The 18,930-nt window shown below is 42.4% G+C and overlaps 2 protein-coding genes across 4 annotated transcripts in view; one reads left to right on the plus strand and one right to left on the minus strand.

Moving 5' to 3' along the window:
* PRPF18 (pre-mRNA processing factor 18) overlaps positions 1-18,930 on the plus strand; it is a 128,376-nt gene that overhangs the window by 72,111 nt on the left and 37,335 nt on the right. The gene's annotated exons all lie outside the window — the stretch shown is intronic.
* Positions 1-18,930, minus strand: part of BEND7 (BEN domain containing 7) — a 52,962-nt gene that overhangs the window by 31,441 nt on the left and 2,591 nt on the right. Inside the window, exons 1-3 of one of the 3 annotated variants that reach the window (XM_081927839.1) lie at positions 14,557-14,599; positions 14,029-14,112; positions 5,883-6,182 (exon numbers count right to left, since the gene is read on the minus strand). In XM_081927839.1, the coding sequence (XP_081783965.1) occupies positions 5,883-6,144 (262 nt within the window). In that variant the 5' untranslated portion in view covers positions 6,145-6,182; positions 14,029-14,112; positions 14,557-14,599. Of the gene's footprint in view, positions 1-5,882; positions 6,183-14,028; positions 14,113-14,556; positions 14,600-18,930 lie in introns of those variants that run through there. The other 2 variants (XM_081927837.1, XM_081927838.1) reach the window with 2 other exon arrangements.

The following is an 18,930-nucleotide window of genomic DNA, read 5'->3' on the forward strand; positions in this document are numbered from 1 at the left end:
GTCTCTTCGTCTTGCAGTTTTTTTGTCTTGCGAAGCACGGCTATTAGCAGCTTAGCGGCTTTAAGAAAAAGGAAACAAACTCGCAAGACGTTTCGTCTTGCGAAGCAAGCCCATAGGGAAAATCGTCTTGCGGAACGACTCAAAAAATGGAAAACTCTTTCGTCTTGCGCGTTTTCCGTCTTGCGAGGCAATCGTCTTGCGAGGTACCACTGTATTTCTACCTATGTCCTACAACATAGTAAAGAAATATGTTGTTGTAAATAAGACACCTTATTCATTCCACAACAAATGAAACACATACGAACAGTTTTTAAAAACTAAACGAGGAAGTGGACTAGGCCCTGGCAATATAAACCCATGAGGCGGACCAGAGTGAAGCCGGCCGGCTCAGTCCGATCCACCCCAGGGAGGGAGCTGGTGCCACAGTCCGCCTGCCATTGGCCAATGGGAAACACTGGCCTAGAAATTACTGGAACAAGGACCGGTCCTATTGTTGGGCACCATGAGGCAGGAGATTTTTGGTGCTATTAAGAGTGGTCAAGTTGTCAGTAATAAGCTTATTTTTTATAAAGAAGATGCCATCTGCCTTGCATGGAATGGCTTACATAGGTTGTTCTATGTGTTCAGGTATCAACAACAGGACCCAGTTAGATGCACCATTCTCAAGATTACAACCACTGGGCAGAACAGGCACAATCAAAAGCCTTAGTAAAATAAAAATCTGTATGAAGATGAAACATATGCAAAAGCCATATAGTTTTAACTCACGTTAGGTCTTATTTCACACCACTTAGAGACGACTGTGATTAAGTGGCATACAAATTGTTAGAATAAAGTAAATACATAAATAACCCCAGAGATCTCGGATTGCAGTTGTTTATTACCATGGAATGAGTTGTGTAGGCAATACCTAATTCAAGATCGGCACAGAATCACAGAATTGTAGAGTTGGAAGAGATCCCAAGGTCATCTAGTCCACCCCCCTGCAATGCAGGAGTCTCAGCTAAAGCATCCCTCCTAGATGACCATCCAACCTCTGCTTAAAATCCTCCAAGGAAGGTTTCACAGCACACTAACCTGTAGTACTCACTAGAACACATATTGGCTCCTGAAGGGAAGTGATATGATTTGCCTTAAGGGACTCTGTCTATGCAAAGGGCCAATTCAGGAATGAATTCAATAACCATAGAATCATAGAGTTGGAAGAGACCACAAGGGCCATCGAGTCCAACCCCCTGCCAAGCAGGAAACACCATCAGAGCACTCCTGACATATGGTTGTCAAGCCTCTGCTTCAAGACCTCCAAAGAAGGAGACTCCACCACACTCCTTGGCAGCAAATTCCACTGTCAAACAGCTCTTACTGTCAGGAAGTTCTTCCTAATGTTTAGGTGGAATCTCCTTTCTTGTAGTTTGGATCCATTGCTCCGTGTCCGCTTCCCTGGAGCAGCAGAAAACTACCTTTCTCCCTCCTCTATGTGACATCCTTTTATATATTTGAACATGGCTATCATATCACCCCTTAACCTCCTCTTCTCCAGGCTAAACATGCCCAGCTCCCTTAGCCGTTCCTCATAAGGCATCGTTTCCAGGCCTTTGACCATTTTGGTTGCCCTCCTCTGGACACGTTCCAGTTTGTCAGTGTCCTTCTTGAACTGTGGTGCCCAGAACTGGACACAGTACTCCAGGTGAGGTCTGACCAGAGCAGAATACAGTGGCACTATTACTTCCCTTGATCTAGATGCTATACTCCTATTGATGCAGCCCAGAATTGCATTGGCTTTTTTAGCTGCCACGTCACACTGTTGACTCATGTCAAGTTTGTGGTCAACCAAGACTCCTAGATCCTTTTCACATGTACTGCTCTCAAGCCAGGTCACCCATCTTGTATTTGTGCCTCTCATTTTTTTTGCCCAAGTGCAATACTTTACATTTCTCCCTGATAAAATTCATCTTGTTTGTTTTGGCCCAGTTCTCTAATCTGTCAAGGTTGTTTTGAAGTGTGATCCTGTCCTCTGGGGTGTTAGCCACCCCTCCCAGTTTGGTGTCATCTGCAAATTTGATCAGGATGCCCTTGAGTCCATCATCCAAGTCGTTGATAAAGATGTTGAATAAGACCGGGCCCAAGACAGAACCCTGTGGCACCCCACTAGTCACTCTTCTCCAGGATGAAGAGGAACCATTGATGAGCACCCTTTGGGTTTGGTCAGTCAGCCAGTTACAAATCCACTGAGTGGTAGCATAGTCAAGACCGCATTTTACCAGCTTCTTTACAAGAATACCTTGCTGAAATCAAGGTAGGCTTGCTGAAATCAAGGTAGGCTACATCCACTGCGTTCCCTTCATCTACCAGGCTTGTAATTCTGTCAAAAAACGAGATCAGGTTCGTCTGACATGACTTATTTTTCAGAAATCCATGCTGACTATTGGTGATCACAGCATTCCTTTCTAGGTGCTCACAGACTGTTTGCTTAATGATCTGCTCCAGAATCTTCCCTGGTATTGATGTCAGACTAACTGGGCGGTAATTATTTGGGTCCTCTCTTTTCCCCTTTTTTGAAAATAGGGACAACATTTGCCCTCCTCCAGTCTGCCGGGACTTCGCCTGTTCTCCAGGAATTCTCAAAGATGACTGCCAGTGGTTCTGAGATCACATCTGCCAGTTCTTTTAATACTCTTGGATGCAGTTCATCTGGCCCTGGAGACTTGAATACATCTAGACTAGCCAAGTATTCTTGTACTATCTCCTTTAACTAAGAATAACTTTCTGGGCTGTGTTTCCTCTGCTGAATCATTTGCTCCAAATTCTTCAGGTCGGGCATTGTTTTCTTTATCGGAGAAGACTGAGGCAAAGAAGGCATTGAGGAGTTCAGCCCTTTCTGTGTCCCCTGTTTGCATTTCACCATCTTCTCCTCTGAGTGACCCCATGGTTTCTTTGTTCTTCCTTTTGCTACAAACATACCCATAAAAGCCTTTTTTGTTGCTTTTAACCTCTCTAGCAAGCCTGAGTTCATTCTGTGCTTTAGCTTTTCTGACTTTGTGTCTACACGTGCTGGCTATTTGTTTGAATTCCTCTTTGGTGGTTTCCCCCCTTTTCCATTTTTTGTACACATCCTTTTTTAATCTTAACTCAGTTAAAAGTTCTTTAGATAGCCACCCTGGCTTCTTTAGGCACCTTCCATGTTTCCGTCTCATTGGTATTGCCTGAAGTTGTGCTTTTACTATCTCCAAGCAGACTCAGGGGGACACAAGGGGCCTCAACTGGCCTGCTGACTTCAAACCTTGCCTCACGGACCTTGCAGTCTTGTAAAGCAGCCTTTGCCACCCTGGTGCCTCCAGCTGCTTTGCACTACAACTCCCATCATCCCCAGCCAGGTCTGTGTGCTGGCTGGGGATGATGGGAGTTGTAGTTCAGAACTTCTAGAGGGCACATGGTTGGCAAAGGCTGTTGTAATGTGAAAGACTTTGAACACTTCAAAGCTCTATAAATGCTAAATACTGTATTACAGTTCATTGGAATTGTTGCTACTTGCTTCTTTCCACATTAACGTGTTATACATTTGATGTTAGCCATGCAGAGCCCGGTTTTGGCCGGGGAGAGTGGGGTATTATTATTATTATTATTATTTATTATCTCCCTTCTATTCCTTTATCTTCTCTATCCTGTGAAGACACTTCTGCCCAATAACAGGACTTGCCCAGTCAGTTAAAGCATGCCACAAACACATTTGGTCCTTTCTACAGACTCTGCCCCTCAGGTCTCAATTCAAAGACCATAGCATATCTCTCTCTCTCTCTCTCTCTCTCTCTCTCTCTCTCTCTCTCTCTCTCTCTCCAGGAAAGGAGGAATGCTGCACAATAACTGGGTTGCTCTTTGCCCCTGTTCCTGGGTACAGTGTGTGTACTCAGCGCTGGAGAGGAGCAGTTCTCTGTCTTCAGAGGAAAAGGCTCATTAAATGGCAAGTCACTGCCACAGCGGGAGAAGATAGCCTTGCTGGTGCTAGCCACTTTTTTGGACTCAAGTCCCAGTATGACAGCACCAGCTATCCTGAAGGAATGCATCCGATCCCACACAAAGACAAGAAACAACTGGAAACCTAAACACTTTCAGCACATGGAACTCTTCTCTTGCTCCACCACATTAAGAAAGCAGGCATATGACTGGAAACACAATACAGGCACCCCCCACTTACATGTGTTCTGCTTGCATGAAACCGTGTACACAAGCGGTGCTGGGAAACAATTAAACATTTCAATTCAAGCACAGAAATGGTGGGAGAGAGAACCCACCCATGAGGAGACCTTACCTGGAGCCCAAAGAGGATGTCAGTGAGGGCGGAGGAAGCCCCAAAGAGACTGCAGGCACAGCAGGGCTTTGTTTATGCTGCTCAGCTTCCCCGCCTAACAGCTGGTATGTGGGGTAGTGCAGCAGCAACAGCAGCAACAGCAGCAGCCTCTTTCCCACGTGTCCTCCAGCCTCCTGCTGGTCCCAGAGGTTCAATTCTAGTTGTGGGTATTTTTGGATACAGCAGTTTTGGTATAGATTGGCAAAGAGGATGTTTAAAGGGTATCCCCACTTTACTTATGCATGTGAGGCCCCAGGATGTAACCCCTGTGTAAGTGGGGGCTATACCTGTTCTGCATTTTCCACATTTCTAAGCAAACAAACATAATACAGTTAAGAAAAAAAATAGTTGTACTATGCTGTAGTACTATCCTTCCTGTGTTCAATCTGAGCCAATGCACTAACAGAAATGAAACTGAACTTAAAAGGGACAGTAATGTTTCCTCTTCTGCACAACTGAAAATTAATACACTGATATAATAAATGCAAGTGATGAATGTTTGCATCTATTACAAGTGATGAATACATCAATGTCTTTGTCTATATACATGCAACCAACACTGCAAGCGGAATTATTAATAAGAGAGTCAAAAACAATTAATTTTGTAAGGTGGATTTTGTGGGTGCACATCCACATTTCCCATCTATAATTGCAATAATCAATACAGACCTCAAAGCCAAGCCAACTTCTTTCTATGATATGAATTAATTTTGACCAAGTAAAAGAAGGCTATATCTAGTTATGAAATGGAAATATTATTACTAAGTTCCAGAAGCAAAACACACCTTCCAATTAATCAACTGAAACAGTGATGGTAACCAACAAGCCATACGCCAAGTCCAGCAACGAGAGCATGCCATTCTATGAACATGAAAGCACCTTCTTGTGCGTATCATATTTCCCCCTGTAGTCCACTGAACCACGCAGGCAGAAGTGTGGCATGGAGGAGGCAGGCCCCCAATTATGTGCCACAAATGCCTTTACTTGTGCCATAGGTTGGCCATTCATGAACTAAAGAAGGGGTGGGGAAGCTGGACTTGATCATTCCAGGCCAGGCTGTCTGGGGCTGATAGGAGTTGGAATTCTCCAGCATCTGGAAGGTCATAGATTCCCTACCTATGGAATAATCTATCATTACGATATAGTGTTTGTAGCCTTAATATAAAATGCATTTTCAGTGTACCTAAAAAAACATTTAAAAGAGGTTTAAGATCAGCTTTGGGTCCAAACATAAAAACCTTAACTTTTTACAGCTGACAATCGTACACCTTTCTCTGAATTTGTATCTGCTTTTTATGCAGAAGGTCCCAGATTCAACCCCTGGAGCCTCTAGCCAGGGCTGGGAGAGAACACTGCCTGGAATCCCAGAGAGTTACTGTCAGTCAGGATAGACAATACCGAGATGAGCCAGTATAAGGAAGATTCTTATGTTTCTAACATAATGGTCAAATTATTTTATCCAAGTAACTCAGCACTCATTTTTTAAAGAGAACAAAACAAATAAGAAGTGATTTAAATGTATAAATGTGGATCCTACCATTTGCACCTCCGGTTCTTGCTTGATTTTGGAAGGTTTTGGACCGAGTTCCATATTGCCCTGAATAGTGGCTTATCTGGGGGGATAATTCATTCCAAGTACCACTCTGAGTTGGATGGAGGTTTGCCTGGGTTTCTGCAGGGGGATTCAGACGCTGAGCCCAGGCCAAATCTAAGTCCTGGGGTTCTTCCTTCAGTTTTTCTCCTTCTTTGCCAACTCTCTGATATATTCTTCCAGTGCTGTCATTCAGTAATCTTCTCATCCCTGTAATTTGTTTTTTAATTTCCCGGCTTTCATCTCCTAGAGAAAACAGAGACACAGTTATCACAGTAAATTAGCAAAAATGGTAATGATACATGATACATATTACTACGTTTCAGAGGACTTTGAGGATGTCTACTTTCTGAAATGCAGGCCGATTGGCATTGCACACACACATATGTATGCAGACAACTATTTTGTTGCCATGCCTACTATGCAGATGTGATACTAAATACATGATCACCTACAACATAGAGAGTATATGTTTGAGTCTGCATAAGAGTTAAAACATATATGCACAGAACCATTTAAGTTAGTTCAAATTATCAAGTACAGTGGTACCTCGGGTTAAGAACTTAATTCGTTCTGGAAGTCTGTTCTTAACCTGAAACTGTCCTTAACCTGAAGGACACTTTAGCTAATGGGGCCTCCTGCTGCTGCCACGCCGCCAGAGCACGATTTCTGTTCTCATCCTGAAGCAAAGTTCTTAACCCGATGTACTATTTCTGGGTTAGCGGAGTCTGTAACCTGAAGTGTATGTAACCCGAGGTACCACTGTATTGCTTCAATGCCACAGCTGTTGGGATGTACAGTAAGTGATAATAAAACAGTTTAATAAAACCTGCTTAAAATGTCATAGTTCATAAAAAGTAGTCTATTCTCATTACAAGAAACAAATGTAAATCACCTTTCTGGAGAGTCATTAAGGCTACTGCAAATGTAACAACGTGGAGTAAGAAGAACAGAGCCACAGGAGCCACACACTCTCCAAAATTGTGGGGCATTCAAGGGTTTTAATCAGGGTTAGCAAGTCAGATATAACACTGAACCTGGGCACAGGATTTATGAACATAAGGGGAAACAGTAGGCTCGTCCTTTAACACCACTTAATTTTACAACTGTACTGGCCCTTGGATGTACCAGCAAAACACAGAGGACTAAAACCAATCCCTTCTACTCACCTACTGTGAAATCAAAGAGAGGTTATTTGCACTGAGCCTGGCCTCGACTCTGAAAGAGTTACTTGTTTGCACAATTAACCGCTTACTGATTTACTGTATCAAGCTTGAGAACTTAGCCCCTCACAGGATCAATCCATAGCAGCGAGTTGTTGGTTCAAAGGATGTTAAGTTTATAATGATGGAGAAGATGGAATAACAACAAAATTAATAATAAAAGAAAATGTTACATTTTGTTTAATACCTGCCTATTTCATATCCACAGACTAACGTATAGCCAGTCTCTGATGCATATATATTCAGAATGTGAAAAGGAAAAATATATATGAAAAATGCCACTGTTTCTAATGACAACTCTGCACATTTAAAAACAATTATGTACTCGGCATCATCTGAGTATTAATTTTATTTATGACTGTGCTTATTTCACACTGAATGTGTGCATGTTTGGAGCAGAATGTTGCCATTTTGCCCACTGAGGCATGCAAATACATTTCATTAGCAGTAGGAAAAGTCTGTAGCAAACCCATCAAGCATTTTAAGCATGAGTGGAAATGGATATTGAAAACAGACAGCATTCACATAAGATGAATTTTCTACACTGAAGTCACTTCCTTGCAGGACACATGCATTTTTCTCCACATACTTGGACTAAACAAACAAAATGCCAAAAGTCTAAGCTTCTGCTTTCACAGCTTTTCACAGTGGCTGGTCAGCCTCCGGAACCTGATAGAAGTGCTGGGGAAGATCTAGGAAGAAAGAGTCTACTGTGATCTGCAGAAATCCACCATCATAAGAAATCTACCATCAATAAACACTGTTGAAGCAGATATGAGCAGTCCTTCTGAGTCATATCTGGACCCTTTAATATATTGTACTCCCTTTATTAATCTGCCCCCGTTACAATACTCTTTTTGTGGAGAGTACTGAACATGGATGGAGCTCTTAGCTAGATTGGACTCTATGGGGCTTTCCCTGGAAGATTCTGTGTGGGTGACAACAATAATACTCAGAATCTGTATAGCTCTTTCAACTATTCAAAGCACTTCACATACACTGTCTTCTGCAACAACCCTGTAAGGTAGGTCAGTAGTGTTATACCTATATTACCAATGTGCCTGAGGATGAGAGACAATGGCTTGCCTAAGGCCACCTAGGGCATTCATAGCTGAGGCAAGAACACCAGGGACTTCCTAGATGGTGGCTCAGTTTCTTAGCGACTACGCTACACCGGCATGGGGCTGGAGGAGGTCTGCTCCTGGCAAATGAAACTGTGGCTTTGAGCTACATACTTGATGGCTCTGCCCTCTATTTGTGGCTGTTATTGATTTGTTGTTTATTGTATTTTAATGTTTGTTGTGCGCTGCCCTAAACATTTTATTGGAAAGGTTATATATTTTAAAACCTGCATCTGGAGGCTGATCTGGTATTAATGAGGGCAAACAAGCTGAAGTTTAATGCAGATTAGATGTGGAGGTGCTGTTTGTTGAGATTTCTGCTCATCTGGATGAAGGTATGTATACAACCCATTTTGATTAGACAAATTCATGGAGCAGAGGGCTGTCAGTAACTACTAGCCACAATGGCTATGCTCTACCTCCAAAGCTGGAGACACAGCAATGCTTCCGAACACCAGTTGTTGGAAACCACAGGAAGGGAGAGTGTTCTTGTGCTCTTATCTGCTCACTGGTTTCCCACAAGCATGTGGTTGGCCACTGTGAGAAGAGGATGCTGGACTAGATGGCCCATTGGCTGGATCCAGCTTGCTATTTTCATGTCCTTATCTGCTTAGGAAGGGCAGAATAGTTATATTATCATAATCAGCATCACCACTGAACTAACATGTGTTGTGCACAGCCCTTATGCAAACCTATATATGTCTGTCTATACAGGTTGAATATCATCTCAACGGTCAATTACACTGCCCATCTTAACTGGATTTGGCTTCAGTTTTAGTTGCCTCTAGCACTGTTTAGATTAGAACATTCACTCCTTCGCCTGTTGTAAATGAAAAGAAGAAATATGGTTGGGGGTCATCAGCAAACTCTGTAGGACCATTTCCAATGCTTGCTTGTAGATGTTAAATAGCATGGGAGATAAAAATGAACTCTGTAGAACTGTAAATAAAATGGATGTGAAAGTGTTGGGCAAAAATCCCCCCACCTTTGCCCTCTGGAACTAACTCATGATAGAGGAGTAGCAACCAGAGCACAGTATCTCCAACTCCCATCCATGCCAGGCTATCCAGAAGGATAAAACAGTCCATGGTACTGAAAGCTGTTGAGAGCTCAAAGATAATAAAAAGGGTCACAATCCCTCTATCTCTCTGGCAAATGTCATCAACCAGTACAACCAAGGAAGTCTCAGTCCTAAAAACATTGTTATCTAGGAATGTCCTGAAATGTGGTGCCTCTGCACCCTTTTAGATGCTTTGGCCAAGATTACCAATATCCAATAGTTGGACAAATCTGAAAGGTCCCAGGAAGAGTTGTCCAACAACTTCCTTCAAGGCAGCATGGGCCATCCCCTCTCACAAGGTGGCATTAACCTCCCCTTTAGCTAGATGTTATCAGCCAAGGTGGCCAAGGGTCAAGCACACTAAAGGCAGGTCAAACCTTTCCAAGCACTATGTCACCCTCAGGCTGCAATAATTAAAAATGAGCTAAGCAATTGCAGCAAAATGGTGCTAAAAGAACTTCTGGTATTTGTACTGTTGTCAACCAGAAGTACAAGTCAAAGCAGAAGACAATGATTTTTACCTGGGAAATGCTTGGCAAATAATTAACAGTGGGCTGTACCAGGAGTTCCAATTCATCTCCCAGTTATCCAAATGTGTGAGCCTACTCAGTTACCTGGGAAAAGGCTCAACTGGATGACACTGAGCAGACACTGTGTCAGAGAAGACTTCTATTCTCCATCAGCCTTCAAATGGGTCTAGTCAGATTCATTCTGCATCTTCTTCCACTTGCATTCAAGTTGTCTTTGCAACTGTTTCATCACCACAAGCTCTCCAGAATACCAAGGGTCAGATCAATACAATATTATGTATAGTAGCAATTGTGTCTGTTAACAGAGCCAATTCAGCATTCCACAGATCAAAGAGAGCACAGCAGAACTGCCAGCCCTTTTGGCTGGAAAGTATAGTGGTGGAACTATAAGGAAACCACCTTGCTCCATCAGTTTCCAAAGGCAAACCAATCTAAATGGGCTCCTATCCCTACAAGGAATCAGAAGCACCAACAGCTTAAACCACCTGCGGGTATAGGGCGGTATGCAAATTGAATAAATAAATAAAAATAAATTAAATAAACAGCTTAAACTCAGTGGCCTATGCTGGTAAAATCTTTCTTACAGAGCTCCATAGGAGCTGGTGAAATAGACCAAACTGATGTACAAACTAATGTATAGAACATGTTTTAACACTGCGAAGTAGTGCCTAGTATCGTAAGGTAGTTCCCAACACATCTGGTAACGCCTTTGTCAAGGAACCCTCCCATGCACTATTTACTCTGACAGGTAAATGCTTCCTTGTATCTATCATTCAGCAAGAAGAGCCTTATTTCCAAAATGTCACCTTAAGCAGAACAGAACTACAATACAATTCAGTGCCAGAACAACGGTTTTGCATGCACCAGGCCCCAGGTTTAATCTCCAGCATCTCCAGAGTCAGCTGGGGAAAACTTCTGCCTGAAGACCTGGAAAGCCACTGCCAGTCAGTGTAGGCAATACTGAGTTAAATGGACCAATGACTTGACTCAGTCTAATGGACCAATGGGCTGTCTCCTATGTTTCTTCCAATGAGTGTTCTGTGTAGTTAGAATCATTGCTCTATTTATTTCTCATTAGAGGAATTGAACATGGTTACTCTGACCCTGATTAATTTTGTTGATCTTTCCCTATTTTGGAGAAGTGTACTGTATAATTGGATACCAGTGTTGTCTTCTCTTCCACCAAGGATATCAGAACATTGCTGATCTACTTGAATAATATTTGCAGGCCAGTTCATAGCATTTCAAGGCCTGAAGATGTTCAACATGCACATAAGCCTCAATACAGGCTTCCTTCCACAAGTAGGAAATTTAGCAGTAAAAAACACAATATTCATCTTTTTAATAGTATCATTGACACAGCAATTTACCAATAATTAAGTCAAAAGAAATAAATAAAAATTAAAAAATTGTCCCATAGCACCTTAGAGTGAAGAATATGAAAGCTTATACCCACAACAAACTTAGTTGGTCTCTAAGGTGCTACGGGACAATTTTTTGATTTTTATTTATTTCTTTCGACTGCATCAGACCATCATGGACATGGTCCGTTCTTAACCTGAAACTGTTCTTAACCTGAAGCACCACTTTAGCTAATGCGGCCTCCTGCTGCAGCCATGCCGCCGGAGCACGATTTCTGTTCTCATCCTGAAGCAAAGTTCTTAACCTGAAGCACTATTTCTGGGTTAGCGGAGTCTGTAACCTGAAGCGTATGTAACCTGAGGTACCACTGTAATTTGGAATTTGGCCCCAAGATTTCAGAAAATAGTGTGTGTTTGACCCAACACTTGCATAAGCAATTGCAGCTATTAAAAGAGAAGATGAAAGTAAATTTAATAATATGGACTGCTAATTTTTTTCTGACTGACTATGGTTAAAAATATTGTTTTGAGGAGAATGTGCTTTGAGGGTACACATCCTATACCCATTTACTTGGGAGTAAACCTCACTGTATGAGGGACGCAGGTGGTGCTGTGGTCTAAACCACTGAGCCTCTTGGGCTTACCGATCAGAAGGTTGGCGGTTCGAATCCCCATGATGGGGTGAGCTCCCTTTGCTTGGTCCCAGCTCCTGCCAACCTAGCAGTTTGAAAGCATGGCAAAACAAAGTGCAAGTAGATAAATAGGTACCGCTCCAGCGGGAAGGTAAATGGCGTTTCCGTGCGCTGCTCTGGTTTCAATGTTCTGTTGTGCCAGAAGCGGCTTAGTCATGCAGGCCACATGACCTGAAAAACTGTCTGCGGACAACGCTGGCTCCCTCGGCCTGTAAAGTGAGATGAGCGCCGCAACCCCAGAGTCATTCGCGACTGGACTTAACTGTCAGGGGTCCTTTACCTTTTTTAAACCTCATTGTACTTTATAGGATTTACTTCCAAATAAACATGTATAGAATTTCACGATCATTTACACTATATAGCCCTTCCCTACTGCAAGCCCACTTCACTCATTTTATTCTGGCAAAATGAAGTTACTGGTCTACCAAAATCTAATTCATCAAAACAAAAATGTAGTAAAACACACAGACACCTGCACTACAGCATATTTCAGTCCCACTTTATATCAGCCATAAACATCTCTGCTTTCTGCACCTCTTCAAAATAAATTCACATTGAAGAGTGCACACAGTGTAGCATTCAGTTTTATGAAACTATAAAGTTCTTCATTGTTAATTACACAGATAAATGTCTCATCACACATTTGGTTACCAGGATTGCATAATTAGTTTTCTACATTAACCTTTCAAAAGCAGAATCTCAATTGCAAGTTTAAAACCATTGTAAAAATTGTTTACAACAGACCTACGTTTCCCTGTGCTTCTGGAAAGCAATGCATTCCACAGAAGGCAGAGGAAAGCAATATAAGCATGACGAGTCTTAAGAACTTTTAGCAATGGAGGGAAGTTGATAGCTCTATGGAGTCTTTTTTGGGAGACAAAAATCTGAAACCCATTAAATAAAGTAAAATAAATTCACACCTTGCTGTGCTATGCCAAAATAACCCTTAACCCTATGGACAAAGCCAAAGGCCTACCACAAACGACGTAAAAAAAGATGCTTCAAATGTTAAAACCACAAACAGAGAACAGAACCAATGCACCTTTGTGGGTTTGCATAACAGATTCAGAAATGTTTATCTACCCCCATATCTTACCATGCCGCTGATGTCACAGTACGCGAGTCTCTGGTGACAGTTACACTTTCTCCAACACAGCCATTTTACCAGGCCCAGCAGGGGACTTTGTGAGACCACTGCACAGCACAACATAGGAGGGAAGTAGCTCGTGTGTAATAAGAGTAGCTGTTGCCCCACTTGAAGGATCCGTGTGGCAGCATTGAATGAAATTAAATAATTCTGTTTACAGCAGTGAGGCACTGAATTCTGCAGTGTCTGATTCTTCTCCATAGGAGAACTTAAGCACTTTTATGGTTAACTGTTTGAAATCTTTGGCATTAAGCAATAAATATGTTTTATAAGATGGATCAAGAGCAGCTAGGATTCTACTGCATTACAACAGGTATGAGAACTTGAATCAGAATCATAGTAGGGGCAATCATGACAGTTATGAGCAATTCACTGATAAAGTCCTATCAAGCTTCAGTTAGGAAGACAACAATATTTCATTATTTTCTTTACACATTTTGGACAGCTGATTTAATTTAATTTGGCTGTGGTTAAGATAAGTGCCATGTTTGCAGAGGTGAAGGGACATTATATTAAGACAACACATTAATCCTACCCATGGCCAAAGCAAAACCAAACAAATAGTGGCTTCCTGGAAATTGAATTTCTGTTATCCAGATGTCAAAGATGTAATGCCCCAATTACACAAACTATTGCCAGTGAAGCATGCCAGCAAATATGCAATGTAAATGGGTTGAGCACAGAGCTGCAAACTACATAGTCAGCATCTTGTTCTCTGGGTGAGTGATAATTAGCATTGTGGGTAGACACTAATAAACATTTATGTCTCAAATTACAGCATTTTTAGCAAATGTTAATAAAAGATATGCTGGCAATTGGCAAAATAGAAAGACATTTCAAAAGAACATCCTATAAAACAATGGCAAGTGCTTCCTATAGGCATGCAGTAATTATCAACCACCCACATGCTTGCTGCCACAAATGTGCCATTTAGAAATTAATCAACGTGAGAACATACCTAAATAAAATTGTTGCGCTTCTTTGGCCTCCCCATTAACATCATTACCATAGTCAGGGATCTTGTATGCCTCATGGTGATAATCTGGAATTTAAAATAGGGAGATGAATTAGAATTCAAGTGATCTGGAAAAAAAATGAACACTGAATACGGTGTTACAATTTTGTCTCATAATCTCCCAATGTATCTGCTTTTTTATTCCATGCACATCTGATCAGTCAATGAAAACGTGCTCTGTGTCAGCCCTCCCTAAAAACAAATAAAGCCCTCTGCTTTTGCTGAAGGCACTTAACCAAAATATTTTCCATATTTCAGCAAACAGCTATGTCTGGGGGTTCACTTGTGGTGTTCATTTTCACAATAAATGAATATAGCAGACACCAACTATCTGGAGTGTTGTCTTTTGCTGTGTCTTTCAGAATGCATGGGAGATTTTGACAGAAATGAAAAGTGTGCCATCCTTACAGACAAATAGAAATTTGTAAGTCTTGCCTGATGACAAAATTAGTGGGAAGCTCAATGAATAACCTTTTAGCTCTTTGGCCTTTTATCTGGGAAGGTTGCCAATGAATTCTAACGGGAACAGATCAGGCTCTACGAATGGAAATTAATAAAAAAAATTCAAATAAAACTGAATACATACAATGAATGTGGAAGCTCCCTTTTTATCACAACTACATAGTGAATAAGTAATAATACCTATGCAGGCACAAACAGGCAGGTATATGCAAGCAGAAAAAAGGAATTATGGCAGACATTTATAGGAAGACTATATTCCTGGCTTTTATTTCTGACCCTACTGCTAGCACACTCTGTCCTTAGGCTTGCAGTTGACAGATTAAATATTCAGAAATAAGGAATCTTTAGTAACAGTGGAGTCTGGTATAAGGAATATCCATTACATCCAATGGAAGTGTGATCTAATGTCAGAACAAAACTAGTTTATTGACAATCTATCTCCTCTATGGAAAAATATCAGAGAAATCAAATGATGGGTCCCTAATCCCTGCTCTCATCAGCAAAGGTTAGTGGTGACTGGGATAGTTCAGACAGTAGAGCATGAGACTCTTTAATCTCAGGGTCATGGGTTCAAGCCCCCCCCCCCATTGAGACTAGATGACCTGGCCCTTGTAGTCCCTTTCAACCCTACAATTCTATCATTCCATGACTGAGTTTGCCTTGAGTGACTACTCAAGATGTTTACTTATGGAGGAGACACCATCTTTTGCATGTTTGTTCTTCTCTCTGCTATAGAGCAGGAGGTTCACGAACCTCGTTGCACTGAGTCTCTTCAAAGTAAGAAAACAACTAGACAGATGGTTCTTCTAGCAGGGCTCACACTTGTCCTCAGTTCAGAGGCCAGCAATCAAAAAATGATTGAGGGTGTTAGTCTGCATGAACTCACAGAATGCTTTGAAGTCTCTGCGAGACAGACCCTAGGGAATAAAAGGGTTACACAAAAGAGCTATCGTCCTCATAGGAGTGATCACAAACACAAGGGATAAGGCATTACAAATCTAGCACATTACATTAAATTATTGGCACTTAGCCTGCTGGCCCAACCAAGACAAGCAGTCTTGGGCCAACCCAGGCCCATCTAAAACTTTAAAAACCATTGCTGTAAACCAAGGGAGGGTCACGGGAGAGAAGGGGGTCTAAAGGTGCACAAGGACACCCTAAGATAAAAAAGGCCACAGCAGAAATAGAGAATATGAGCAACATAAGGGTAAGACAAAGAGTGGTATACCCTGAGTTCAAATCCTACTTCAGCAATCTATTCACCTGGGGGGGGGTGCTTTAGGCAAGACACTACCTGCCAACCTCAGCCTTTCATCCATGGCAATAAGAATATTGCCTGCCTTGAAGGGATGTTGTAAGAGTCTAGGAGAAAGACTACATAAAGTTCTAGGAATAAGAAAGTGTAAAATTAATTCTGGACACATTTACTGAGAAGTCAGTCCCACTGCCTTCAAAGGAAATGATTTCCAAGTGAGAATGCAAAAACTGACAGCCTAACTCATTTTTACAGCCTAATCCTAAGCACATTTTTGCAACAGGATTTATGTGGTCTTAGGGAAGTGTTATGCACAAAAGGAGATGTATATATTTAAAGCTCCCAGGGTCCCTGGAATTGATGGTTTCTTCTGTTCCCTGCCTGAAATAACCACGCTGTTATTCTTTAGTATCAAAATGCCCATCATTAGGGTGCCACGGGCATACACAGAGGTGGGGAGCGGCACTGCAAGGGCCACTAAGGGATGAGTACCTGCTTATGCTATTTCCGCCACTGAGGGCTGAGTCACCAGTGTCAGCGTCCCCAAAGCCAGGATTTTACATTTCCTTATTACAAACTCACACAAACCACTCAGCTTATGTGAAAGAAAATCAACTGATGCACTTGAGGACACCACCATGGTAGTGGTAAACCTGGATGGGAGTTCCAGCCAGTGCAAGTCCTGCCTGTATATTCCATAGAGCTGCTCCTTCATCTACATTGTCTCATGGTGGTTGTTTCTTCATCACACTAGCGTATACCACAAGGGGTCAGCAACCCAATGCCTGCAGATACCATGGCACCTACAAGGTTTTAACTGGTGAGCTCTCTTTTTAAAAAAGAAGTAAGTCTCTTTCTTCCCTAGAAAGTAAGTTATGGGACAAAATGTGAAGGTACTTTCTAAACCATTTCTGCGAAATGGCAGTGAGTGTGGTGTGGCCACTTCGTACATTTTTCCTGGTACTAAGAAATGTTCTCTGTTGTTAGACAGAAACAGCATCACTTGGTGGGGGGGGGAGGGGGAGGGTTCTACACAACAAAGGGCTGTAGGACAGAGCCTGGCCTATGCAGAGCTTGTCTGAGGCCTGGGGCAGGAGTCTTGTCCATGAGACGCTCTACGCTAGTACACAGTAATGCAGGTCCATATTTGAGTATTGAATGCCTGCAGTGAATACAGTTACACCCATTAAGTCTCTGGGCAGCTGGGAAGCCCAGGGCATTCTTGGCAATGCAGCGTAAGCCCATTAGGCCCCTGGCAGGACCCCCGGGTATACATAGCTCTTTGAGGCCCAGGGCAGGAGTACCCAGTTGCCCCCCAACCCTCTGTACGGGCCTGGAAAAAGCTAGTTTCCCATAGCAAGTGGAATGTCTCCAAGGGTAGCTGTCCCCCTTATTTTGTGTTGTGCCATGCTCCCCATGGCAGCCATTTTGTGTTATGCCTTCCCCCACCCCAGCAGTTATTCTGTGGCTGGCATCCCAGAACTCTCTCAAAATTCAAAAATTGTGTCCACCGGTCCAAAGAGGCCCTGGTGCAACAGAACGTTGGAAACTGGGTTTTAGACAAGAGAAACAGAGCGACCAGATCCATTACTTGAATCATGCTAGACAGGAGCACACGATCCATTCAGACATTTGCACTGGGGAGAAAGGAATGGAACTAAGAGTCTGCACTATGTTCACAATTTCTAGCTTTCACCAAGGCAATATGGATTGCTAAACTCTAAATGCAATTTTGAAATAAAGATTTAATATTACAATAAGTGAGCACACAGCCCCTGAGCCAAATGCAATACACAGTATAGTCTTCCTTGGCTAGGAAACATGCCTGCACTGACAAAAATATAACAAGTAACTACAGTTTGTCCTCCAAAAGTTCAGAACAGACTCTTCTGTTTTTTAGATTTTAAAATAAATTAATGCTTCTACTTGAAATTATTATTAGATTTAGGGCCTGGTTCAAGATTCTAAATATCTGGGCATGCGGACACCACTGGTCTCTCTAGCTGAATGTAATACAGGAGGCACCATACAGTATCCTAATATATCAAAATCACAATGCACTATGCACTGACTGCACAACCTCCATTCATTCCAATTGGGCTCATGTAGCATCCAGTGTTCCCACTGAAACTAATGCTATGCTAACCTGATATTGGCGAGAGTCACAATCATATACAATTAACTGAAGCAGGAGTTCCAGGACGGCAGAGTACTACAGATACTATAAACTTGGTTGAATTCCAGATAATCTTCTAGCATTTATATCATTTTGTCCCTAATCAGATACAATAAATAAAATGTGAGCCTCCTGAACATCGCAGGACGCGGGTGGCGCTGTGGGTAAAACCTCAGTGCCTAGGACTTGCCGATCGTATGGTCGGCGGTTCGAATCCCCGCGGCGGGGTGAGCTCCCGTCTTTCGGTCCCAGCTCCTGCCCACCTAGCAGTTCGAAAGCACCCCCAAGTGCAAGTAGATAAATAGGTACCACTTTATAGCGGGAAGGTAAACAGTGTTTCCGTGTGCTGCGCTGGTGCTGGCTCACCAGAGCAGCTTCGTCACGCTGTCCACGTGATCCAGAAGTGTCTCCGGACAGCGCTGGCTCCCGGCCTCTTAAGTGAGATGGGCGCACAACCCTAGAGCCGGACACGACTGGCCCGTACGGGCAGGGGTACCTTTACCTTTACCTGAACATCACCAATTTGTAAAATGGCTTGTTGCTTACACTGTTACTTAGAGACCACATTCTCCAGGTTTATGAAGTTTAACCTCCAAGTTCATCTGGGTGTCAGAGACATTCTCAATGATTTTCCCCACACCTGTGGAACTCACGTCCTCTGCATTAATTATGAGTTTGAGAAGACGTGCAATATCTTCTCTTCGCTGGGACAAGTGCTAATCCTTTACTCTATCCCTTGGGCTGGGTTTCAATAATAAAAAAGATTCATATTATAATACTTAAGAGGGTTCACTAGACTTTATGCTTCAAACAATGCAACAGAAGACAATAAGGGTGTATGATTTATGACTCAAGCAATGAGACTGACAGGCAATACCAACAGACAAGACTCAACACAGTCATTTGGGGGGAAGTTTCAGCAAAGATTTATGCCACCCTTTTGGCATAATTC

Source organism: Podarcis melisellensis (assembly GCF_964234715.1).
Source record: "Podarcis melisellensis genome assembly, chromosome: 10".
NCBI lineage: Eukaryota > Metazoa > Chordata > Lepidosauria > Squamata > Lacertidae > Podarcis > Podarcis melisellensis.